Below are 26,823 nucleotides of genomic sequence, written 5' to 3'. Positions count from 1 at the left end.
CATCCCGCAAACTGTGCACAAAGCACAAAATGTAATATCTGTGCATTCAAGGCTGGAAAACTGATATTTGTTAGGTTGTGTCACCAAGTGGAAGGGAAATGGACTCCCAACGTGTGGTTAACGTTGTGAAAGGGACTTACTTTAGCTTTAGTCCTAAACTAAGATGAGACTGAAATTTTAACAGCAGCACTCAGGAGACTAACCGTGGTCTCCTGAGTGAAAGTCCTCAGATATAACACCACCAATCCGCTCTCTGGGTTTACATCATGCATCCATAAACAGGAGTGTTGGGGGGAAAAAAAGTCGATACAGAACAGGACTATTAGGATATTATACAGGAACACCAAATATCATTTTTTTTTAATAAATTAAAATACTACCAACAAGAGGACTCATCTAATGTAAGTTTAGCCAAGCAAACGGAAATCAGCTAAACCAAAAAACAAAAACATGACATGCTCAGCTCGACAAAGCTTACAGCTCAGTCACACGAGTAACGATGGGACGGAGACAGATCTGTGGTATCGGGTAATCAGTGTTTTCTGAGACACACACTGCATGTAGTTGCCAACTTGACCCCATTAACTGGCTGACTGACTGCAGACTGATTGCAGACTGATTTTCTTGTGGCAACATTTGCAGCCGGTTTTAGTGACACTGTTGGTTTGCTTGACAAGCTTTTTGCAGCAAAAATAAAACTGATGTGAGACATGATTGTCTTCATATATCATTATCTATCATAAGAGACTGACAAAGTTTAACTTTGAGGACATTTGAAAAATGGTGATAAATAAAAAGGAAATGTAATACTGTAATACTCTGTGTATTACAACATGTTAAAAGTAGTACTAATATCACAGTAATATCTAGTGTCATGAGTGAAATATTATGATAATATCATTCTGTGGGGTGATTCTACCTTTAGCCATAAAGTAAAAGCTCACCTACGATTGTCGCTAATCAGCTGCAGCCTGCCTGCATGGTGCACATCTGCAAGTCGCTTAGAAACCCACCTACACCTTAAGTCCTGCTTCATATTGCACCTGAATTACTGGGTTTTCACGTGATGTTGGAATAATCGGAAACATAAATTTCCAACTGGGGAAATCCATATAAATCTGCTCAAAATGAAACAACAACTTAGAATAAAAGTGTTACTGCTGCAGAGAGATCCCAGAGCAGATACCACCCAACCGCCGCAAGGCGTGCCCTCTGAAACGTGTGCTGGACTTGCACAGCTGGGGCACATTTAGCTGTGAGACTAGGCCGTTTCATCAAAGAACAGCTTCCAGAGATGCATTTATTAATCAGCTAAAGGCTTCCTTCAACAAACAAGTTCATCTTTGAAAGCTGTGAGAGTCAGACCAAAGCAGCGATCAGGTGGGCTAAGCCAAAAATAGCACAGCATTAACGCTCCGAGTGCAGACAGGAAATCCGCCATCCCATGTGGATCCATGCGAAGGGACTCGAGGACAAGCTAGCTACCTGCAAAGTCTGTCATCTCTCCAAGTTTTTCCCACAATAAAACCATGTAAATTTCATTTCACAGAGATCATTTCTGTCTTCCACTAAAGGAAGACCACTGCAGTGAAACTGCTAGGTGTCGGCAGCTAAATGCAGTTTAACTTACATGACAGACACGTTCTTTCTTCATTAACCAAACTGATGCTGCCACAGAAATACCAAACATGTCCACAGCAAACTCAGAGAAACCAGCATCTAGCACCTGAAGTGATCTGATGATCCGCTAGCAGGACCGCCATTTTCTCGCAGCATCTCTCTCTCACAAACACACACACACACCAGCAGCAGGAGAGGCGGGGCTTACCTGCATGCACGAAGTAGGCCAGGTAGAGATCCAGCTCCTTGACTGAAACTCCAATGTGATGCGGCTGCACGCACAGGCTGGGGTTCGAACACTGAGGAGACTTTACCAGCCTCTCCCCGTCAGTACTTTCGAGGGGAATCCCTTTGAATAAAATCACCATGACCAGGTCCAGCCGCCACACTTTGTCCGCCTGGCGCAGGCAGTCGATCCTCCTCATCTTGCCCTTCTGGTCGGGGTTGGACAGCACGCAGCACGGCGCCTTCTTCCCCGTCACCGTCAGCACAAAGTCCTCCCTGAACTCGGGCCGGATGTCCTTGCGCAACTTGGCCAGGAGGCGAGACGCCCACTTCTGTTTGACTTCGGGCTTCTCACTGAGCAGCTCGTCCTTCACGGCGCGCTCCTCCTCCTTGGACATGCGCTTCTCGTGCTTCTTGAAGTACTTCCTCTTACGGGCCTGAAGGTTGAACCATGTGTATGCGAAGGCCCGGACGTGGGGCAGCAGTGCTTCAATAAAAGGATGGAATTCATCCTGCGGGAAAGAGACGGGAGACGCGGTGAGCGGCAGGTGACATGTCACGTGGCCACATACAGCATTTAAACATTATAAGAAACATGACGACTGAAGCACCGGCTAATGAGCATGTTACAGACGCAGCTTTAAGTGAAGCTTTTCATGTTGTGTTTGGGTGACTGTTAAAACTCAGACCTCCAAAAACAAAGCGTTTGTCTCGGCTTCATAATACCGCGAAGGATAATAAGAAACATGCAGGTGTCTGCTGGTTAAAGCAGGAAACAGCCTTTTGCACTGACATCGACCCATCCATCCTCCCCGACCTCCACCCTGAGCCTCCCCTGTCTGTGTGTCTGTCGACTCCTTCCTTTTGCTGTCATCCCAAATACTGCAGTAGAGAGCTTCACATAAACGTACTCGCGTCGACCAGAGAGGTTAACAACGGGTTCCCTTCAGCTGGTGTGAATTTAGAAAAATGATTTTATAAAGCAGGACTGGAGATCAATTTAACAAAATTCTCTGAATGTCTCTTTGTGCATCGTTCTAAGACATTTTTCACAAAATTTGGCTTTAACGGCCTGCAGTCAAAAAGTCTGCAGGGAGGAATGTAGTGAGGCTGAGGAGCTGTTAAAAACCTCTTAATTATGCGTTTTAAAAATATAACTTTTCAGACGTGAATGTTTGTATTTGGAACATAATCAAATATCTGCTCCACAGAAAAAAATAATAGAATATTTCTCCAAACTTTAATTTGCAAATCGGGAATGATGGACGGGAATAAGAAAAGAAACAAGAAAACAAGGAAATACTGTAAGAAGTAAAAGTGGAAGGAAAATAAGGAGGAAATTATGGAGGAGGGAATAAAAATTTGAAAAGGAAAATCAGAAGAAAAGTAGAAAATTTAAAAGCAGAGTTCAGACTGCAGCTTTAAATTCACACCTGTCCTCGACTCTGTGACATGAAAAAAAAAACAAATCGCCGAGCAAGCGGCGGAAAGCCCAGCGCAGGGCAGCGTTCCTGCACGCGCTCTGAGCGCACCGCGAGGGGGATTACAGCTGCATTAAAGGTGCATTATGTGGCTTTTGGCTGGTGAGTGTGGTGCAGTTAACAAGGTGGGAATATGGTTAGACAGCACGTCGTGGATTAGACCCAATATGGGGCGGGTTACACCTGCTCTGTGCCGGCTTTCTGCGGGCCAACTAAGGTGCTGCAAACCACGAGAGGAGGAGGAGGAGGCTCAGCTTGGCCGCCTCAGGTTTCAGGGAGCAAAGCTGCACGAAGCACACGGAGCCCACACCTCCTCCTCCCGTCTGCCAACACAATAAAGATGAGAAAGCCTCCAAAACTCAGAGACCTCTGACGCACAGCGGGCCCAGCTAGGACTAACCCAGGCTGCAGATGTGGCCACATGTGGTCCGCACTTTGATCTCGGTGAGGTGAGCTGCTCCAGCTCTTGATTTTTAACAGTTGAATTTTATGAAAGATCATTTTTAGACGCAGCTTTCTCAGATCTGTTCGTTTTGTGGTTTCAAATTTTACCTGCTGTAAAATCTCAGAGCTTCAGTAACGACAGTATCCTGCCTCACAGTCACAAATAGTCCAACATTTTCTCACTCAACCTCCTCAAACACAAGCAACCATCCACCAGGCCAGCAGCAGCCAGTTCAGGGCTGTGATTGGTTCATGAATCCTAGCAAAAACAACTTTTCCTTCCGGACTAAAACACATTCGAGTAAAAAGTGCAAATGTGCTGTGCGTGGCTTCGTCCTCAGACGAGCAGTGGATTCAAACCCAGCGTCTTTGTACTAACGGCGATAATGAGCCCAGGAATAAACAGACGCCATTTTCAGATTTAAGAAAATCACCGTCAGGTAAAAGTAATCCGAGTACAGGACGTGTGGCTGTTTGACATGTGGCGAGGAAACGACTACGGTCACATACTGAACCAAAAAACAAAAACACATGCACCAAACTTTCAGCTTTTAACAAGCACATTTCACCCTCGATGGCCGGGAACCAATCAGGAGTCAACAGGAAGTTAAGGCCGTGACATTTAGATGTTATCCCAGAAAACAGGTTTTACTGCAGTTTCTAATTTATTCGTTTTTTACTGTTTTTTATTAGCATCGAGCTGATTTAAGATCAGCGTGTGATTAAACTCCACAGGCTGAAAGACGTACTTTATTTACAACACATCAGATGATTTTTATTATTATCTGTTATTTACAGTATAAAGGTGTGTGTGGGGCTGGTCAGAGGCAGGGTGGCAGGTTCAGATGTGAGCTGATTAAACAGGTGAAATCAAAGTGTCCAAGAGCACGGATGAAAAACTAACTACTGCTGTGCTGCTTCTCGGCGTTTGGACTCTCGTCTGTGGTGCCGCTCAGAGAAAACCTATGATTTCACTTTGTTTCCCTCTAAACACAGACGGCTATGAAGGAAAACAGCAGCAACAGCATGGAAGGAGGAAAATATCGTCCCGGGGAAGCAGACGGACAGAAAACGTCTTCATGGAACATTTTTGATTCGGACCAAACCCCTCGGAGGCCCAGAGCACCTCCTCCTCCTCCTCCTCAGCCACGTACTGAAAAAGAAAAAAGCTCTATTCATAGATCAAAGAGGCTCGCACAGATCTCGATACGTGTGAATGCCTCCGACCGGGTGGCATGTGAACGCCGGCTCACAGCTGTGCGCGAGCCCCACAAACCCGCTTTCTTTCTTCAGAGGCGAGCTGCTTCGCAGGAGCTCGAGCTGCGGAGTCCCTGAAAGCTGCAGCGCATTATTATCGTCATTGTCCTGAACCGAGTCTGATCCAAGAGTCCACCTGTAGCAGCTCTTTGACTCTCTCCTGCCTCAGTGACAAGCTCCTGTAGCACTGCATGTTTACAAGCAGCCGTCACAGCTGATTTCAGAGCGCACACACATGTCCGAGTGAACCAGGATGTCCTGGGGTCTGACCCGATTCTCCTCGAGACCCAGAGACTGTGTGTTTCAGCGCAGCATGCAGGAAACTGTTAATTACATTCATTTTAAAACTGAAAGTTTCCAATATATCTGCACTCGTTCAGAGTAGAGTGCTTAGAAAGGAAAAAGTGGGAAGAGTGGAATTGTGACATCCCCCCCCAGCCCCTCCGTGCATCATCTCAGTTTAAATCACAATAAATACAACGACTCTTTTATCCTACAGGAAACCGTCACACTGAACCAACGTCGGCTTCTTGTCTGCAGCTCGAAACTCATTGGTTCCCTCTGCAAACACAAACACGTTTTGTGGGATTTTTTCCAATAAGCAGGATGGAAATCTGGATTTTTGGGCCCTAGTTTCAGCGGGGGATTAATATGTTTGTAGGATCGGTGCACACTGGGTGCTCAACATTAACACTCAAACTGTTTGGTTTCTTAAAAGAAGAGTTGGGGTTGGGCTGCAGGTTCGGGGTTAAATGTATAGAAACCAAAGTTTTCCAGCTGGGAGTCAGAGCTGTGTTAAACCTGGAGCTCGGAGCGCTGCCTCCAAAGAGGAAACTGTATCTCCAGGCTGTGCATCAGAGCACCAGCTGCACGCCTTTTTTTCATACAACACTGCTCGCCCTCCCTTGTCAGAGGCTGTGAATACAGCACATTGTTTCTGGTTGGAGACGATCCAGGCGAGCGGCTTCGTCTCCAAAGCGCCTCCAGCAGCTCCGCGGCCGACCTGCAGCCGCTCTCCGAGCCCGGCTTTCACCGCAGGACGGCCTTTTGTCTGCGAGCGTCCTCAGGCGCTTATTAGGACGCAGAGCGGCTGCTGGACGGGCGATGTGCTCGCTCTCTCTCTCTCTCTCTCACACACACACACACACACACACACACACACATTCCACAGTGGATCTGCAGCTCGCTGGCTCTGGATGTTCGCCGGAGCCACATACCAACATTCCTCACAGCCCAGTGCAACGTTTCAGCTTCCTGAGCCGCTCACACCGGCTCCACCGCCGCTTCCTCCACTGCCTCTTCACACTCCGCCCGCTGCAAACAAAATCCCACTTAACAAGTCACTCACTCTCAGATTGAGCCTGAAAACAGGCCGGCATAATCCCTCCTGTTCTCAGGAATGTTTTGCAGTCCTCAGACTGAATAATCCTGCGGCACTCCTCGCAGAACTCCTCCCGCTGTGTTTCTGGGGTTTTTAGAGGTTTACTTCAGTCTCTCTGCTGCAAATATTTTAAGCCACAAAACAAAGAAAATTCAGACGTTCAGCGTGTCGGGAAAATCACCGGCAGGCTGAAGCCAGGCATCGGCGCTCCCCACAGCCTCATGTCCATGTTTGGATGGATTTGAATAAGTGAAAATAGTGCTGAGAGTTAAATCTCTGCACTTTGTTAGTGAGCGTGTTATAAATCAGACTCATTAAAAATCAAACGACACGCTGATCGATTTGTTTGAGCTGCAGGGAATTTTTCAGCTTCCTTGAAACATGAAATTCCCGGGTTGGAGGTAATCTGGGTGCCGTTCCTGCCTCCTGAAGCTTTCTCCTTGTAATTTGACTTTTTTGGTTTGAGCTGATTTGTGCTGAAGCGGCCAGCCGCGCTGCAGCTCAGCGCTGAATGAAAGGCCGCCCAGCCGAAGTGGGCTTCTTTCTTCGTCTCTCTCTCGGCCTTTTTTCCCTGCACGGGGAGAGCAAGCACGGGCCGAGGCTCGCGTCCCCCCCTGCACCTCGGTGACAGATGTAATGGGCACCGAGTAACAACAACCCTCTGAATCATAGTCATTTAGAGGTGCAATAACCCTAATCCCCCCCACTGCCACACTGAGGGAATTATCGGCCTGTCGTCTGAGGCCCGGCGGAGCTGCCGACGCTCCGCTGCGAGCGCCCGGGGACCGACAGGAAGGTTCTCACCAATCAGAGGGTTCGATCCCCCTCATACCAACTCAAAGACAGCATGTTCCTATTAAACCAGCCACACACATACACTCATACACATACACATTCCTGCTTTATGTTTTGGGGATCTGAAGGTGTTGGATCCTCTTGACGCAGGTTTGGGAAAGTCCAGCTGATCGGACCCTTTAACTCTGACTTTACTGATAAACACACAAAAATATTTAGATTTTTATATTTTAAAAACGATCAAAAAAATCTGCTGCTTTTTTGTTTTTATTCTTTTTAAATAATCGACGTGGAACTACGCACAGATCTGAGCTGTTTTTCTTTAAAAGAAGTTTAAACGTTCGTCCGATCCACCGCGGGGAAATACACAAATTTAATCACACCGTAAATGACCAAAACATTTCGTGTGAAGCGCCCTCCCGTGGCCGGTGGGCAAAAACAAGCCATTTACATCACCTCCGAACAAATTTATCCCAAAGAATTATGAAATTTCAGATTCAAACTGAACACAGACAAAACTTTAATAATAATTAATTTTCACATTTAAATTTTGATTTCCCCCGTTTCTCTCTCTCTCCCTCTCACACACACAGACACACACAGTTGTCAGAATATTTTCCTGAAACAAAAATAAAAAGCTGAATACTGAGATGAATCACACACACGTTCACACTGAAACATTTTCCTCTGAGCAGGATTTGTAAAAACTGACAGTCTGCTGTTTATTGGTTTTACTGCCCTGTAATCAGATTACATGTAAAGCTGCTGCAGATTCACCCACAAATAAAACCAGAGTCCGAGAACGAAGGCGACAGGGCAAACACGAGCACGCCTCACGTTCATTCACAGCCACGATCAATAAATCCTCTGATGAAACTCATCATCTAGAACTAAACCTGCGTTTTCTCTGCGCCTCATACACCAGAGCTACTGTTTGGAGCCTGAAACACGTCCAGATAATTCTACTCTCACCTCTGACCCTGAACGCAACCCCGCAAGAGCGAGCGGCTGGCGGCATACAGCCCCGCAGAGCCCCGCACAGCCCCGCGCAGATCGGCGGCGGGACTCAGCGCGCTCAGCCCGGGCACGGAGCCGCGGGCAGAGCCGCCGGAGCTCCAAGCGGCGTGTGCCGTGCGCGCGGCTGTGCGCGCGGCCACGGACAAAGTGCGTGAAAAGTGCAGAAAGTGTGACTGACCTGCGTGAGGCACAGCGGAGAGTACATGTCCGTCCTCCGTCCGCCGCCCGCGAGCTGCGCTGCGTTTATGAGAGCGGCTGCGCGTGCGCGGGGCTCTTACTGGAACTCCGGCCCCGCGTGTGTGCGTGCGTGCGTGCGCGAGGAGCAGCCGCCGAACTTTGACCCCGCCGTCTCCGCTCCGCAGCCCGACACCATCCCCGGTAACGGCGCCGAGAGCGCGCTCACAGCTCCGCGCGGCCGCGGCGCGAGGCGGCCCCCGGCAGCATGTCCGTCCGCCCTGCGGTGCGCTGTGGCCGGCTTGCGGCGCTGAGGCTGCTCGGTGCGGCGGGCACGCGGAGAGAGCGCGCCCGCTCCGGCCTGAGCTCCGGGACCTCCGGACTGCGGCGTCCGCGCGCTCACACCCGCTCCTCGAGCCTCCGCTGCGTGCGTGCGTGCGCGCGCGGCTGAGCTGCTGGATGCTCCTCGCGTGAACCCGACCACGGACTCACTGATCGGTATCACCGGGACGGGCTGAAAACTTGGAGGCTCACGTGACCGGCGAAAACAGCGCGGGCGGAGGGGCGGGGGCAGTTTGGGTCGGAACTCCGAGCTGCAGCTGCGCAGTTCTGCTCCCTGATTCTGCCCCGGGGTCTGCCCGCACAGGGGGCAGGGGCACGGCACTCAGGGGCCCCGGGCAAAACACACACAACACACACGAATAATGAACACAAAGACACAAAAGTACACAGAAATACACACGAAGACACACAAAGAAATACACAGAAATAATAAAAATAAACACAAATAATACACAAACGCACAAATAAATACGAACACACACAAATAATAAACACAAAGACACAAGCACACAGAAATAATACAAATAAACACAAATGCACATAAATGAATACAAATACACACAACTAAATACAAATAATATGCAAACACACAAATAAATAGAAATGATACAAACACACAAATACACATAAACAGTACGCACAATTACACAGAAATAATACAAATAAACACAAATAAATACAAGTAAATGCAAATAGACACAAATAAATACAAATAAAAACAGTAAAAATAAAAACAAACCGCTGAAATTTTTTCTTCTCCTCCAGACAGCAGGAGCCTCCAAAGCCCTCCTCAAATTATTATTATTATTATTACTATTATTATGAGGAGAAATGAGCTCAGCTCTACTTTACATAACACACACACACGCACACACTTATATAATGTGTGTGTGATCAGATATGTTGCCAATCAGCTGTTCTTTATGTAAAGCTCTGTGACCTCCGACCTGTTTCCTGAGTTGAGTGTAAAACAGCTGTTGACCTTCATCTCTTTTTTTTTTATTCCGTGTTTGACTTGTTTTTAGATATTTTTGTGTTTTGCTCCCACAGATGTTCAGTTATTGTTTCCCGCAGTAGAAATGAGGAAAACAGACAAATGGACGAGTATGGACCCGCCCTCTTCACCACAGGTGTCTCATTGTTCACATGTGTGCATCTTCATTTTCAGCATCACGCTGCTCTGAGATCCATCACACACCCGGCACCACCACCACTTCCACCATCCTCTGCTTCACACTGACTCTGGATCAGCCGCCATCAGAAACAACTGATTCCTGAAAGCTCGTCCGTTTGCGGCTCCGTGCCTCTGTGCGCTGCAGGCTCTACCTGTTCCACCTGAACAGGAAGAAGGATGATGACACACAGCCTCACACCTGCAGGAAGTTCACGGGTCTGAAGGAAGGCGGCCGGAGTCACCCGAGGCACTCAGAGAGTCTGTAAACGGCTTTACGGGGATATTAGTCTGTGGAGATCCTGCAGGAGCATCTACAAGATTCAATAAAGCCTCCATAAAGCTGCAGGCGCTCCGACGGTCCCGACAATACCATCAAACCGACGCTGAATCACCACGGAGACGCACAGACCCACCATAAACCCATACAGCAGTCCAATCAGCACCAGCCTCCACCTGTCCCCACACAGCCCCTCAGGTGACCAACCTGCAGGAACATCAGTGGGTGGAGCCACAACAGGACCTTCTGTTTCACCAGAGTTAAACACAACAACACAAGAACGAACCAATCAGATCACACCTCATAATCATCGTCATCGCCATCAACATCATCAGCAGCAGAAATTCACTCAGGTTATCTTCTTTGAACTCAGACACACACGCACGGTTCTTTTATCATCCAATCAGAGGACGCTACGTCACGACAAGTCTGTCTCAGATGAAACACCACAGCTGTAATCAATCAATAATCAATCATTCTGATCTGATCGTCAGAGTCCACGAAGGATAAAAGCAGGTTTGGATTACTCAGATTACAGATTACACGCCGTACGCACCATTACAAAGTTGAGTCAGGTAAGACCACAAAAACTATTATAAATCAATAATTAGGACAGAAAGGGGTTGGTCTGGCTAACTGAGACACTTCAGCGGCTCCTTCGTCAGACTGTTTTTATTTGTTTGTTTGTTTGTTTGTTTGTTGTGAGGAACACTCGTGAAGTCAGGATCACTGTATATATGGAAGTGTTTTGTGATCCCAAGATGTTTCCAGCTCAGTGCTGGTGGCTGGTGAAGCAGGTGGGAGATGTGCTGACGTCACTTCCTTCTGCAGGCTCATGTAATCGATGGTCTCAGAGGATGTGGAGGAAGCCGTGACGTCTGCCTAGTGAAGCAGCTGCGTGCTCCCGCGGGCTGGACCCAAGCGGCGAGTCGTCCGAGGTTAATGAACAGAAGCTTTTATGTTAATAGAAGGAGCGGCGCCGTGATTTAACAAGACAATCTGCACATTTACTTTGGCTCAAACACGTCTGAGGCTGCTCGTTATCGGGCGGCCAAACAGTGGCTCTGAATGAAGGTCGGCACACAGAGACGGTAATTAGATTAGAGCAATTAAACCAGCTTTTTGATATGACCAATAATCTTAATGTGGAATTCACAGCAGGACATCCTGCTCCCGTTTCATCGTTTCCAGCAGATGTGCCATGATCTGAGCTCCAGCTTCAGGTTTAACAAGCGTTCACGTTCCCTCGCTCCGAGCCTCACCTTATGTCAAAAAGAACTCATCCGTCAGGCCTCACATCCTGAACTACAGGCAGATGATCAGATGGACCAATCACAGATGCTCAGAACTTTTATTTGTTCCTCAGGACATTATTCAAAGCCTGAGTTCGCCTCACGGTTCGTGCTCTCTCAGTCTGACTCATTAAGCATCCTGAGAAGCATCAGTCCTGTTCCACCAGCCAGCACCTCAGAGCCAAAGAATCACATGTAGAATCACTCCTGATAGCGACCACGAAGGCGACCACGAAGGCGACCGCAGCGAAAAGCAGAGAAAAGCATCACCATGAACCAATCAAAGACTCAAATGTTCCACTTTCTCAGTCCTTTCCTGCACAGAGCACTGATTCTGCAGCACAAAGCTGCCACCATGGAGCGCACACAGCATTCATAAAGAGCACGTCACTCACCTGAAAACACCTGGGCAAATCAGGTATGCCGTCACCTGAAGGGACAACAGGTGACTCAACTATGGGTGGAAGACGGTGCTTTCTGCCTGTCTAATTTTTCATAGCTTTTTAATTATTATTTAAAAGAGAGGACAAGTTTTTTTAAACCTTCCAAAGAGCAGCTCAGACAGCACAGGTGTAATCACCTGTCAGACAATCAGAAGCAGAAGAGGGCGGAGCTTTAAGTGACCACATGTGATGAAGTGATGATCGGGTGTTTAAGGTGCAAGTGAACGCCTGCTGAGTGTCACAGTGCTCATATTTCTCTGCCTCATCAGGCAGCAGAGGCAGAAAAGCAGCCTGAGGCGCCATCTAGAGGAGACTCACTGACACTACAGCAGCCTGTAGCCTGTGTGTGTCTCTGTGTGTTTGTTTGTGTGTGTATGAATTCTTACTATCTTGGTGGGGACCAAAATCTGAAATTTGCTATAACGGCCCTTGTGGAGACCAAAATCCAGGTCCCCACAGGGTTGAAGGCATTTTTCACACTCAAAATGTGGTTTTAGTGTCAGGGTTACAATTGGGTTATGGTTAGGTTTAGGGTAAGGGTTAGGGTTAGGCATTCATTTTTGATGGTTAGGGTAAGCGGCTAGGGAAAACATGTCAATGGGATCTCCCCACAAGGATAGCAAACCAGACATGTATGTGTGTGAGTGTGTGTGAGAGTGTGCGTATGTATGTGAATATCTGTGTGTGTGTGTTCATTTTACAGGATCTAAGGGAGAAACTTTGATAAATTCTCTGATTCAATTCAAAAGCTGAAAATCTGATTTTGATTCGTTCATTTTAGTAAATAAAAAGTAAAAACATTGGAGACAAAAACAAAAGAGTAAAACTTCAAGCCTGAAATAAATTTCCACAACACCAGTAGTAAAAATATTCATTTGAAGTCTTTTGGGAGGGTGCATGAAGCAGTCTGTGTTTGCAATCTGACCCCACCTGCTTCTGCCAATCAGTGGTGATTTCCTGCAGTGACATTTTTTTGGACGCCACCGAGCTGCCATTTCAGTAAAAAGTTGTGGAACTACTTCTGTCCTAACAGAACAACAGAAGGAACCGAGCTGGAACGTTCCACCAGCGCCTTCCACGATTTCGGACGGCATTTTCAAGAAAACGTTTGAAATGATAGAAATGTCCCTCAGGGAACGTTCCTGGAAGGTTAAAGGTCAAACGACCACAGAACGATAGGCCTGCAGCGCTCGGAGAATTTGATGTCACGGGGATGTTTGTGACGACAGGACGCTCCCCTGAACGTCAGCGCAGAGTTGTGAAGTGCTGGGTGGTTGTCGTGGTAACAGATTATAACCCGTATAACCAGGGCCGAGACTCCAATTACATTTCCACCCCTCAGAGAGCGGCCAATCAGCCGATCGGCTCCTTCATCTTTAACGGAGCGCTGTTTAAATAAAGATTCAGTTTTTTGTCTGTTTGTTTCTGCAGTGCAACGCAAGACTGGAACGGGTCAGAAGATGATGGGGGGACGCCACCAACCAGCCAATCAGACGTGAGCAGAAATCCAAAAACTCGACATGGACGTCACCATGGAGACGGGCTGATGTCGGCGGCAGTTTGGGCTAAAAAATACAAAGTGTGTGTTTCTCTGTGTGTGTGAGTGAGTGTTTGTGTGCATGTGTGTGTGTCTGTGAGTGAGTATGTGTGCATGTGTGTGCCTGTGTGTGTGATGGGGGGACGGGGGCTCCTCCACCTGCTCCCACTGAGCTGCTGCCAGGCTGGAGACCAGCCAACAGAACCAGGCCTGAAACCAAGCCGCAGCCAAGCTCGCACAACCAGAGAGAGAGGGAGGAAAACAAGGGAGGAGGGGGAGAAGGACAGAAGGGGAGAGGAAGCACGGAGCGATGGGGAGGAAGAATAAGGTCAGAAAAGCAAGAAGAGGAGGAGGAGGGATGCTTCTCATTTGTTTTCTTTGTGGATCTGAGACGTTGAAGCAGCTGATCATCGGCCATTATCTCTGCCGATCAGCTGATCAGTAATCAATTTTTACATCTCAAAACCCCAAAACGCCTGATTTTAGTCCCAAAACCTCAGAAATGAGTGATGATAAAAATATGAGAGCGGGGAGGCCACAGATGAGGAGGAGCGTTACAGTGAGGAGGTGTAGATCAAAGCTGGAGAACAGAAGAGGAGAGGTTAGATTGTTTAGGACAGGAAGAAGAGTGGAGGCCCTCTGAGAACATCTGCAGCAGCTGCTGAGCAGAGCTGCATCACAGCCTCGGTTCTCCCTTATTTCTTTGGATCCATGACACGAGTCAGGGAGAACCATCGTTCAGACGGTGAGCAGGAGCATCATCGCCGTCAACGACAGTCACATCAGCACACACATCTGGGCCTGATGTGGCATTTGCAGCAGAAGCTCTGTTGTTAGAGTTTAACAGCAGCAGCTGCTGAGGGTCCAATAGTAGGATAAACGAGGCGCTGACATTCTACATCTCTGCAGCCAGCTTTGATCTCCACCTTTAACTGCCACCCCATCCATGGAGCCCCGGAGGCTCAGGTAGACCTGGATTGATCCCCAGCTCCTCCTGGGAGAAGATAGCGGACCCTGAGCTGCCTCAACACACCTGAGCAAGTGTGAATGTCGGGCAGAGCTGCTCAGGTGTGGATAAAGCTCTGGGTGTGATTGGCTGAACGAGGGCTCAGGATTAAGCAGAAAGGCGTTTTTTATGTTCCGGTACATTTTCACACAGGACCCGTGTTGTTCACCTGTTGGGCCCCTGGCGGCCCGCACGGAGTTGGCAGGTACAGACGTAACACGGGGGTCCGTCAGCTGCATCACGCTGCTCTCTGACGACCTCAGTAATCGCAATCTGAGAGTTTAAATCACAAGGTCAGAAAAATCCAAACCCTCCTTCAGTCCTCTTGTACTTCTACCACAGGGAGGGCCTGACTGCAGATTCGTAGTTTCACGTCTGCAAGAGGCGCAAAAGGGGCATCTGAAACACGCATGGCTCAAATAACAGTGAACGTGAATGAGAGTGAGAGCGAGACCAAACCGCGAGATCGGACCGGGAGATTGGATCAGGATCAGGGGAGAGCAAGATCGGACCGGGATCAGCGGAGAGTGTTGCTGCAGCTGCTCTGTCTGCTCGCCGAAGGTGTTTATGGCTACTGGAAAATGAAGCGCCCATTTGACGCTGACCTTGGCGGTGTGGGTGGGGCTCTGTTTACAGTTTGAAAACAAACCAAAAAATAATTCCATGAACATCAGAATATCATCGCTATGATGACAACCTCACCTCACACACACTTAACTCCTTTTTCTACTGAATACTGTGTGTGTCTGTGCATGCGTGTGTGTGTGTGTGTGTGTGTGTGTGTGTGTGTGTGTGGAGGATGAAACAGGAAGGCAGTTGTGTGGTGAGAGGCAGGCAGGAGGAACAGATGGCCTGGCAGAGCATGGGGAGAGGCCGGAACCCCCCCACCCTCTGACCGACTTTCATTGATGAGCCCGTGTGTGTGTGTGCGTGTGTGTGTGTGTATGTAGCACGTGTTAGACACATATGCCATTGCGCAGTATTATTTAGAGCAGCACCACCCTGACTATTCTGAGTTTACTCACAGACACAAATGAAGCCGTTCGCCAGCATCCCCACACAAACAGTTTCTGCTGGTTTCAGCTTCAATCAGCTCACACACACACACACACACACACACACACACACACACACACACACACACACACACACACACACACACACACGGGCAGAAATGGAGGACTGATGGAGGAAAATGTGAAACAGTGAAACTTGATCACGAATGAACAAATACACACTTGACGACTTGAGAAACAAACGCAGCCACACAAACGCTCCCTGACACCAGAGCAGCGCCTGATCGCTGCTGCGGGCTTGATTACAGGTGTGCACATCTGGTTTTAACGCCAGCTTCTTCTCTACATGAAGGACAGCGAGGAGTCGGGTTAATCAGACTTGTAAGAATGTCAGAAACAGCAAACACGTCCATAGTACAGCAGTGCTGTCAAACAAGGCCCAGAGGCCAGAATCGGCCCGCTGGACAGCTTTGGAGAATGTGAAGGAGGATTTAAACTTTACCACCCATCTGTGGAACAGCATCTTTTATCAGAATCAGAATATTTTATTAATCCTGTGGTTACAGGACAACAAGAACAGTAACACACTGAACTACAAAGTTTGCAAAATATAAGAAACAGCACGTCTTCACCCATCTTTGTGTTTCCTCTGAGCCGATCTCAGAGTTGGGATTATTTAAACCCAGACTTGTTTGCGGTACTGAGCGTGCTTGATCATGCCCCGTCTCACCCGGTGTGGCAAACACGCAGCAGACTTCAGAGGATTTTGAGGTGACCCGTGCCTCCGTCCAGCCCGACGGGAGCGTTAACATAAACAAGATGAAGCGCTGCGAGGGCCGGAGGACGAGTCGAGTTAGCGGTTCGGTACGAACGAGAGAAAATCCTCCTAGACTCACCTCCGGCCTCCCTCAGAGAGAGAGAGTGTGTGTGTGTGTGTGTGTGTGTGTGTGTGTGTGTGTGTGTGTGTGTGGTTGGAAACCCTCGGCTCGGTTTATGGATCGAGTCGAGGAGAAAGTTTCACATTATACAAGCTAACGAAAATATCTGGTGAAGCGCTGAAGGGAAAGCAGCGAGGGGTCAGAGGTCAACCCCGACAAGAGACAAGCTCCTCAGATTCTTCTTTGTCTCTTCTTCTTTCTGTCTTACAAACCTAAACCACACACACACACACACACACACACACACACACACACACACACACACACACACACACGTTAATGCCTCGCTCTTCCCTCAGCAGCAGATTGCCCACGCACTCCAGGTTTCAGCAGGACCCAAACCTGACGGGGCGCCCAAAAAATCTTCTGCCTGCTTTGAGAGGAAGAAGGAAGCCTGCAGGCGAGATGATGGGGAGCGCAGGCAGGCTGGCAGCAGGGCCGGGCATATGCTGCCCCCCCACCCGAAAAAAATAAAAACACAACAACAACCCCCCCGCGCCTCCTTCTGTCTCCTCTCTGCCAGGAAACCAGTCTGCAAACCAGCACAGCCAGTGAAACCAGTCAGAAAATCAGGCCTCCCGCTGGGGTCACCTTGACAGACAGACGCACAGCAGTTTCGAGGTTCCCCGTGAAGAGAAGTGGGGTCAATGAGAGAGGGCCCAAGCTCCTGCAGACACGAACACCGTGCGATGTGATCGCACTCATCACACATTACGGTGTTTCATCAGCTTTGAGCGCGTCCGAGTATCTGTGTCCTGATCTTTACATTTGAGAAGTGAAGTTTTCTCTGTGTGAAGATGAAGATTTTTCTCCTGTTTCTGTTTCAATTATATTTGATTTCTCTTTCACGTTCACATTGATTTATATTTCCTTTTTATTTTTACCTTTTGATGCGTATATCTTTTTCTTCTTATGTTGGTCAATACCAGGCTCACAACAGAAATACAGATTTGTAAATAATAATAATCAAAATAAAGAAAACAAATTTTAGGAGCAAATTCAAGCCCAAACATCAGTTTTATAAATTACATTTGATTTTTTAGTTTATTGGGATTTCTTGTTATTGCACGTGAAGTTTTACTGATCCGTTCAGTCACATGTTTGATTTTGGCAGATTTGCTCCTCCGTACGTGCGCGAGTTTAAACCCAGACCAGGCACATAAATATTACATAAATATTACAGATTACTGCATTAGATTTAGATTACTAGTCTAAAATATGATGATGTGAAAGTGAACTTTAAACATGTGAAATTGTGTTTTTATTTGAAAATGTTTTCAAATGTTTAAAGAGAGAATTTCAGCCATAAATGAATCTTATTGAGAAGTCGTTCATTTTTCACTGCTTCATTTGGAAAAGATCAAAAGGATTCAGATTACAGATTTTAATAATCCAGTGGATTACTGCATCAGTTCACACCATTTGTATTCATGTGACAGTCGCCTGTCTCATGTATGCAGCCCTCGCTGTGCTGACGTTTATCTCATCCTCTGATGAAGGTTTTTTTTCTTGTAGCTTGAATTACAAAACATGTTTTAAATAAAGTTTTAATTTAAATCATCTGTTTATGTTCAAGAATGAAATTACAAAATGTTGATTTCCATTTTTAAAAATGCACAAAAACTGATCAGTAATCATATTGATCAGCGTTCAGCAGACGTGCCCCTGATCAGCTTGTTGTGTTTCTAATGGAGGGAACTCACCTGAACACACACACACACACGCCCCCTCCCACGCCCCAAAACACAATGTGAGAACAACAGAGACCTGCCAGCTGTTCACATAAACACGGGAGACACAGCTGGAAAGACACAAACACACCGGTGCTGGGGGAGCCAATGCACACGCTGTTTTAATTAAAATAAAGAGATTATAAAGCAGAAGCTGGTTAGATGTGGTGTGTTCTTTGATTTTTTTAAACCTGCTTTTGTGCGATGAGAGAAAACAGAGTCTGTTTGTGACTTAAACTGTGGTTCAGGGCCCCATCAGGGGCGCTCAGGAAGATCACAGGGGTCCAACAGCCAAACGGGAACAAGTTAAAGGTAAGATATGAGAGTCTGAAGGACTCTGATGTGATTTTATTTAAACTTTAAAACTGAACTTTTTTTCTCTTCAATTAATGTTGATTTTTGAATAGATTTTTCTTTTTGCACTTTTTTTGTGTTGATGTTTTTTTCCAGCTTTGTCTTGACTCGCGCCCATTTCACGTCTCAGTGGCTGGTTTAGGCCACTGGTTCCCACTCTAATACATTTTTAATTGAACGCCGCGGCCGTTCTCTCACCCTGTCTCACTCTTTCTCCTGACAGGGACGGGGGCGTGCAGACAGGAGTGGCGCTCAGCCTTTTGTGGCCCTCGGCGGTGGTCGGGAGGCCAGGCCCCCGTCTCCTGCGGTGTGACTAACGTGGAGCGACAGCGCCAAGGTGGCAGAGAGCTGCGGCCGTTCTGCTCGGCTCGATGCCGGCTTTGTGCGCCGTCACCGCCGGTTATCTTCCCACAACACGTGCTGCTGTCAGTGGCCGAAGCTCCCCCAAAATCCTCCTGAGGCCCCCGCACCTTTAATGTCTTAATTTAGCACAAACGTGAGTGTGTCTGTGTGCCTGTGTGTGTTGGGTTTCATACGAGCAATGTGTTCAAACTTCTCCACAGGCTTGGCGAGAAACTCATGAAGCTGCTGACTGCACATACTTACAGGAAAAACCGCAGAAGAAGAAAAACAGAGTTTTGTATTCCAAAAAATGAGAAAGACCAAAAACATCACAGCTGGAAGTGCAACAGTGCAACAGCGCCCTCTGCTGGCTGCTCAGGAGCACTACAACAGTAAGATCTGAACACAGCGGAGAAGAGGTCAGAGGATGAAGGATCAAACTGCACTTCTGGCGCTTTCACACACGCCTCAGCTTTAAATGTGGTGCAGCTGAAGCACATTTAAATCTCATTTCCAAACACAGAAGACGAGCTCAGGTTAAAGATGCTCCGTCATTTCTGTCTCTGAACACGAAGCGTCTGATGTAACTCCTGCCCACCTCGCCTCCTTCCAACAATACACCATGACCGTGACCACCTCCTCGCACCACGCTGCCTCCTCAATCACGTGTAAATCCAGCAAGAAGCACGTGAAGCTGCAGGTTAGCAGAGTGTGACGTAACTCGATCACATGTTTGATCTGCTCAAAGTTCTGCAGCAGAAACTCACATGTGACCTGACAGGAAGTTCGCTCCTACTTCCTGTTCCTCGAGTCTACTATCAGCCTTTTCTTATGCCACTGTGTTTCTTTCACGTCCTGAGCATTTTTAACTGCCCTTCTCTTTTATGTTTTTAACTTGGTGTTTTTATTTTTTATTTCATATTTCTGTCATTTTAATTGCATGAAGCAATCATTTACAGGAATCTAAGAGCAGCACCTGGCTTTTGTGTGTTTTCTTTAATGCCGGGAGAGCAGCAGTGAGTGATGAGGAGGTCAAACCAAGACTGAAACTCTACCACGTCTGTAAAACAGGACTGTGGGCTCTCGGGGCCAGTACTGAAAGCACTGACAGCAAAGGCCTTACAGGGTAACGGAGACGCATCACGACATCACGACCATACGAGCCTTCAGCTCATTGGGTCTCTGCACATCCTCAGACTTTCTCTTTTTACCACAAACTCAAACAGTCAAATCAGTTTTTATCTAAATTTACTGAGAGACTTCCTTTCATGACCAGTGTGTGTGTGTGTGTGTGTGTGTGTGAATCTGTGTGAGTGTGAGTGGGTTCAGAGGTGTGTGACCTCAGCGTGGAGGAGAGTGATGACCACCGTGGGGGGCAACAGCAGGGAGGGAGGATGATGAAGGACGCTGTGGGAGGAAGTGGGACGCAGGGACGCCATCACTCACTGGCCCCTCCCACCTCCACCCCTCCTCCCATATGTGTAGCATAGGGAGATGATGTAGGTTTGTGGATGATGCATGCACCTGAGCTCACACCTGGGCGCCCGGCCAAGCGTGTTTGTCACGTTCGATCTTCAGCTCGTTAACAATGCAGAGTTGGAAACTTTAACCCGACCAGTCTGTACCACGCTAGCCCGTCCGCTATACCTGTGCAGGGGTGATCTAGACCGCCTTCAACACAGTGACATCACAGACCACCGGGAGGTAATCTTCTAATCTCAGAAATCCAAACACGAAGTAGATGCTTCCTTAAGTCCTGCCGACAACGTTAATCCTAATAAAAATGCTGCTGAACACAAAACCTTTAGTCTCACATCACCGTAACTACCTCCCACAGATTTCAGACCACCTTAAACACATCTCAGTGCCACTTTTAACTCAGTAATTGTCTCCTCATCACGCCTCACCTCCTCACCTCTCCTCTCTCTGACCTCTTGCATCTCCCCTCTATGCCCCCCTCAGAGCGAGCAGGTCAGAACTTATTTCCGCAGCGCTTAATAAGAAGCACATGGCTGCTTTCTCTCTTCAGCCAGCGCCTCCTCTTTCTCCTCCTACTCCTCTGCTTCCTCCAGGCCACCTCTCTGGGTTGACTGGGGCCAGAGGGGGAGACAAAAATCCGTGAGAGGGAGAGGGAGGAGAGAGGAGGCGAGGGGGATTTCCACTATTAGAAATTGGAGATCCACAAATTTCCTCATACCACCTTAACTCTTCTCTCCACCTTAAAGTGCCTCGCAGCATCCGCCGCCTGTTCAACTGTTACAGGATGAAGAACGAAGATGTGACATCAGATGCGCTTCCTGCCCGTTCACAACTCCGATGATGACACCTGCACTCGAAGTGAGACAGGAAGTCACAGGAAACGCAGCGAGGAGCGAACGAGGAACGGATCAAACTTTCATGGATACAGCTTTTAACACTCAAATGTGTTCTTCCCAGCATGCATTTCACACCGCAGCCATCACAGCAGAGAGCATCATCTGCAAATTTATTCCACAGTTTTCATTGGCTGTGACCGATCCCACACACGCTGCCAGCTGACGCCCTCGCCTGTTGCCTCCCACCGTTATTCGTGACAGAAGGAGACACAGGCGTCGCATCGTAGCGCTTCATCAATATGTCACCCCGGCCTCAGCATCATTGCATTGGTGCTTTGACACGATGAATGAGGCGACACTGACTGGCTGCTTGCAGTTTGGGCTAAAGGTGCAGTCAGTCATTTTAAGAGGTTATTTAATAAATAAAAAGGATTGTGTACTCATAAATATGCAGAGATTAATGTGTTCAACAAACTGACGCATTCTCACAAATGTCTAATTATTGTATTAAAAATACATAGGACATACATCCTCCCCCACCATGTTTTAATACACAGGTCATGAAGGACATTTGCCTTCTGCCGATGGCGGAAGACCACAGAGTACCGAGCCAAAGGTGGAGGAAAAGAGAAGTTATAGGTGTTCGCCTGCCGTGGAGGAACATTTAAATTCATGTCTACATCTTCAGACTCAGGATGCGAAACATCATACCTGTCTTACAATCAGAGACAGGGTCCTCTTCACAAAAGAAACTAAACCACAATCAAACAATAAAACCTCGTCCTCTTCGACCACACCTCAAGCGTCATGTCCTGAAGTCAGGCCTCTAACACTGGAAAACGTGCACAAGTTCATTTATTCCCAATACTGTCACACTCACTTATTGTCAGCTGATGACACATGTGACCCTCCCATCTCCAGACAGCTGACAAGAGCCGGTTAAACAACAACAACAACAGGTTACAAGCTAACCTTAAAGCAGCTAATGTCAGGCTCAAGTGTCCAAAAAGATCACACTTCCCCTCTGATACAGTTTGATACATTGTCACACCGTATGAGAGTTTAATCACTAAGTGTCCAATAATGTTAGATACACTTCGAAGATAGGCTCCCTAACACCCACTAACAGTAGCTAACAGCAGCAAACAGTAGTTGACAGTTGCTAACACAATATAACAGGAGCTAACAGCTGCTAAGAGTAGCTAAGAAAAAAGGCTGCAGTTATATACAGACAGTTCTGTATATAATCAACAGCTCACCTCAGTGTTGCTGTAATCACACAGAAGAGAGCTTCTCTGGCTCTCTGACTCCTTTTTTTACAGACTCCTCCAGAGTAAATAAAGGTGGATGCTTTACGCCCACCATTGACAGCTGAGGCAAAAAGTGGACTGACAGCCTTCCACTGACAGTGAAAAAATACAAAGAGTAGTAGAAACATGCTGGCTGGTCATGGCCGTTATGGTGTACAGTTCCAATTGAATGTGTTTGATCTATCTATAGGTTTGTCCTATAGCAGCCACATTAGCTAAGATAATGCCTATAAATTAGTGGTTAAAAGAAACAACTCAGTTGACTGTAATCTACTGACTAGTGATGAAAAATATTACACACTGTAATTTTAATATTTATCACTTCACACCAACACAGTGAAAAACGATGAGGTGGCCGCTGAAGGAAACTTGTGTGCATAACTGAGATAAAAAGCAGAAGTGCTGACAAATGTCTGCAGAGACCTCTCGTGGCTGAGTGAAGAAGTGCATGCAAACCCTACAGTGGTTAATGTCGCATTTTCTTAAATTTAAACATGGAGACTGGGGAACTAAACCAAACCAGTGACTGAAACCAATTCAAATCATAAACCTGAAAGCTCAATTTATCAGCTTTTCTATCTCCAACAGCACAGGAGAATGTGTACAACAACAAATGGAAATAGCACCATGTTAACATGATGATGGTGCAGTGTGGGTTGAAGGGTTATCTTGACTAATCAAAGAGTAGAGCACCAGCCTGTGTGTAGCCTGGCAGACAAACCCAGGAAAAAACCCCACAAAATTCAAATTCTTCAGGTAACAGAAAACTGACCCGAGTAAAACATTAATGTGTGGATTTCAACAGGTTGATGTGACGCCCTGACGAGCACGCTCAGACTGAAGTAATGGAGCTTTAAAGGTAAACTCAAAGTACGAACGAGATGGTCTGAGGAGGCTCAGGTGAGCTCTTATAACCATTGTTACCATCATTCAGAGTGTGTGTGTGTCTGTGTATGTGCGTGTGTCCAGCTGCAGGTTGCTGGGAATAGGTGTATCATGAATATTCATGATGGAGCCTCTGGTCGAAACAGCTGCCTGAGAGACGCGCCCCCCCCCACACACACACACTCTCATGGCTACAGCAGCTGGACGGGAATCTGTCTGTTTGTCTGCTTCAGGCTGAGACACACAACAACAACGCCGCTTTGTCGCTAACATGTGCTGAGGTCAGCAGGCTGCCATCGCACACTTACGGGAACAATGACAAACACACGACATGCTCCGTTTGGACAAACAGGAAGCAGAGCACCGAGTGCAGTACCTGTGACGTCCACCGGACAGCGCTGTGGGGAACAGTTTCATACTACCACGCCGTCTTTAGCAAACGTTTCCTGTAGATCGGCTCCTTGGTCTGGCCTATACAGCAGGTGTGTTGTGCTGTGTAAAAGGTGGCTCGTGTTCTGTTGGTTAAACGAAACTTGCATTAAATTAAACAGATGTTTAAACTGAGTTACGGTCGCATGCATGACAGAAACACCCCAACATCTGGCCCGGCCTATGGAAGACAACTTTAAATAAACACACAGTGATCAAAACATCCAGAGGACACTCATCACTTTTCAGATAAAACTCAGTCTGCAGGGTTACGTGAAAAATTGCTCACATGTTCAAACGTCTGGGATCAAAAACTCCCCAAATGTTGTTGGAACATCAGAAACATCTTTCCAACCAATCGTATTTGGCAGACAGGCTCGTCTGCATCACAGCGAGTCATACTCACACTCGAGCTAACACCTCTGGTCTCTGCGCACAGCTGGCATGGACTCAGCCGTCAAACATCATAAGGTTCGTTAGCTTCTCATTTTTAGTTTATTAGTTTGGATTTTAGAGGATTATTCTGGTCATGTCCACCTCTGTGCTTTTATTCTTGGACTCCACCACACTCAGCTCGTCAGCTCACTGACGGTTTGTCATGTGACTCATCAGCATTCAAACGTCAGGTTTTTGAAGGTGGCAGACCGAGAACCACAGCGTGACGTTTTACCACAGCTCCAATCACCATCCGGTCAGTGAGAGCGGACTCTGCACTCCTCAGTGCACTCCTCAGTGCGCTCCTCAGTGCACTGGGTCATTGCCGGTGTGTTACACTTGGAGCAGATGAGATATTTTCCCAGGCTGATCCCAGCTCCTCTCTCATCTCTTAGAACTTTAGGGCCAATCAGATGTCATTTCCTGTTTGATCTGAGCTCTTCCTGATGGGGGAATATTCCCCTCCAGCCCTGAAGCCACTTTCCAAACTCCCTTCTTCAGGGTTAAATCAAGTTCCCTCCAAACTTTTCCCCAAATATTACAATTATGCCGCCAGCTCGTCCGTCGCCGAGAGGCGAGCGAGACACATTCTCGGTCGGCCGTCCAGATGTTCCAGCAACGAGCAACAACTGTCTGGTATCCTCTGGAGGGCCGGCCCTCACGTGTCACTCAGCTGTTTCTGAGGCGCGCACCAACAACAGCTGTGCCGTCTCAGCACAGCGTCTCTGATCTGATCTGCTAATCACGCCGTCCGCCTCAAACTGTCGTTCGTTTTCCTCTTTTTCATCATTGTTTTTCTTCTTTCAGGTTTCAGGTTTCTGCTGTGGAGACTCGTCCATTTCTCACAGGAGAGTTAACAGTAATAACACTGAAATTAACGCATTCATTCAGGATTCAGGGATTAAAGCTGGTGTGAAATGCTCAGAGGAGGGAGGACTCCTCTCTGACTGACCTCACCCCCTTCAGAGGATGTAAACCAACATAAAAGGTCAAGAAAGCTCCAGCATCGCCCCCCCCATCACCGTTTCTACATCCCAGTCTGATGGACTTTATATCAACCGTGGACCAGGCTACAGCAGCATCCTCTTACTAAGGAGACCTGACCTGATTTAAGATGGAGCATCCTCATACAGCTAGTCCTTGCTGGGTTAGATTCAGGCCTTGCGGTTTCTGGCACAAAACCCCAAAAATACATCCTGATGAAAAAATTTGACATAAAGTATGAATCACAAAGAAGCCCTCACAGATCCAGAACCGTCACTAAAAACGTCATGGTGATCAACAGTGAACTGCAGTCACGTTCAGTAACTGTTAGACGCTCCCCTCTCCCACTCGGCAGCCATCCTGATACGTTACCTGAAGCATTATCTAAACTAACGATCATTCCTGTGGACGCGTAAACTTCCGACACGCTGTGGCTAATCCACGACGGAAAAACACTTCTGATCAGGATCAGAAATCATTTCTGTTGTTTTGCACACGTGATTGCGAATCATCCCATTTTTTTCTGCTCGACTTCTCTGAGGGACCAAGAAATCTGAGCTTTTTTAAACCGTTTCACTTTGACCCAAACTCTGTTTTCTATACCTGAGTGTTTCTGGAGCCTGATGCTGTGGTTATGGCTGACGTCACATCATACACTACAACTGTAACATCAGCAGAGTCCAGTAACTGTTTAACTGGCGGTGGTCAAATTCATGTCCAGCTCTCAGTCTGTCACCTTTCCTGATGCGATGACTGTTCAAGTTGATGTCCTGAGAGCAGCTCGAGAAAGCCACTGAAATCACTTCCTGTGAGTACATCACAGCTGATGTTATCCTTCGCTCTGCACGCAACCGTGTTTTCTGACCGTTTGACTCTGAGGTGAAGTTAAATGAGGCTCGACCTCTGACCTCCCGTTTCCAGGAGTAACCTGCTCGTCGGTGCGTGTGCTCCCTCCAGAGCGCCTCCTCCGTCTGCCGCTCAGAGCGTGAAAAAGATTCAAACCGTCAGATCTGTTTGTTTCATCGTGTTCCTCACGGCGTCCCACTTATCAATGCAACATGAGTCAAATGTGTTTGTGCTGCAGAGCGGGGAACAGATGGGCCAAATTAATGATCCCGTGTATGTTTAAAGTAGAAAGGTATTTATTTGCGTGCGTGGCCGAGGGCTGGAATTAAACGGTGTAGGGAAGGAGAACTTCCTTTTTAGCAAATCTCGAGGAAAAGCGACGTTTTCACAAGCTCGCAGCGATCGGGTTGCAGCGCAGAGTGGTTTCAGGGAATTATAAATAAATCAGAGTCGAGCAGGCGATCCCGAACGAGGAGGAGGAGGAGAAGGACGAGAGTTTTCTTTGTTTACGGCTGACTCTGGAGACCTGAAACGGACCCTCCGAATAAATAAATACCACCGCTACAGGAAGTTCAGCCACTTCCCCTCAGGCCCAGTTTAGTTTTATTAGCTACAGTCCTGCACAGATAGCAAACCATGAGACCTCTTCCCCTCCTCCTCCTCTTCCTCCACTGTGAGCATGTGTGCCGCTCTCTGGCTTCAGCTGCTTTCTTAAACACATGAATTGAAGTGCAGGTTGACCTCAGTAAGAACTCATCTCAGAACCTCTCACTG

At 47.5% G+C, this 26,823-nt stretch overlaps 1 protein-coding gene across 6 annotated transcripts in view; it reads right to left on the bottom strand.

Annotated features, from left to right (window-relative positions):
• The window catches only part of nfia (nuclear factor I/A), a 146,152-nt gene that overhangs the window by 98,030 nt on the left and 21,299 nt on the right, over nt 1-26,823 (bottom strand). For 4 of the 6 annotated variants that reach the window (XM_084922179.1, XM_084922176.1, XM_084922177.1 and 1 more), the window contains exon 2: nt 1,829-2,357. In XM_084922179.1, the coding sequence (XP_084778305.1) occupies nt 1,829-2,357 (529 nt within the window). Of the gene's footprint in view, nt 1-1,828; nt 2,358-8,398; nt 8,941-26,823 lie in introns of those variants that run through there. The other 2 variants (XM_084922178.1, XM_084922181.1) reach the window with 2 other exon arrangements.

Source organism: Perissodus microlepis, chromosome 23, assembly GCF_051167445.1.
Source record: "Perissodus microlepis isolate ML-2025 ecotype Zambia chromosome 23, ASM5116744v1, whole genome shotgun sequence".
Classification (NCBI taxonomy): Eukaryota; Metazoa; Chordata; class Actinopteri; order Cichliformes; family Cichlidae; genus Perissodus; species Perissodus microlepis.
Note: the sequence above shows the minus strand (reverse complement) of the source record. Positions and strands in the feature narration are given on the sequence as shown.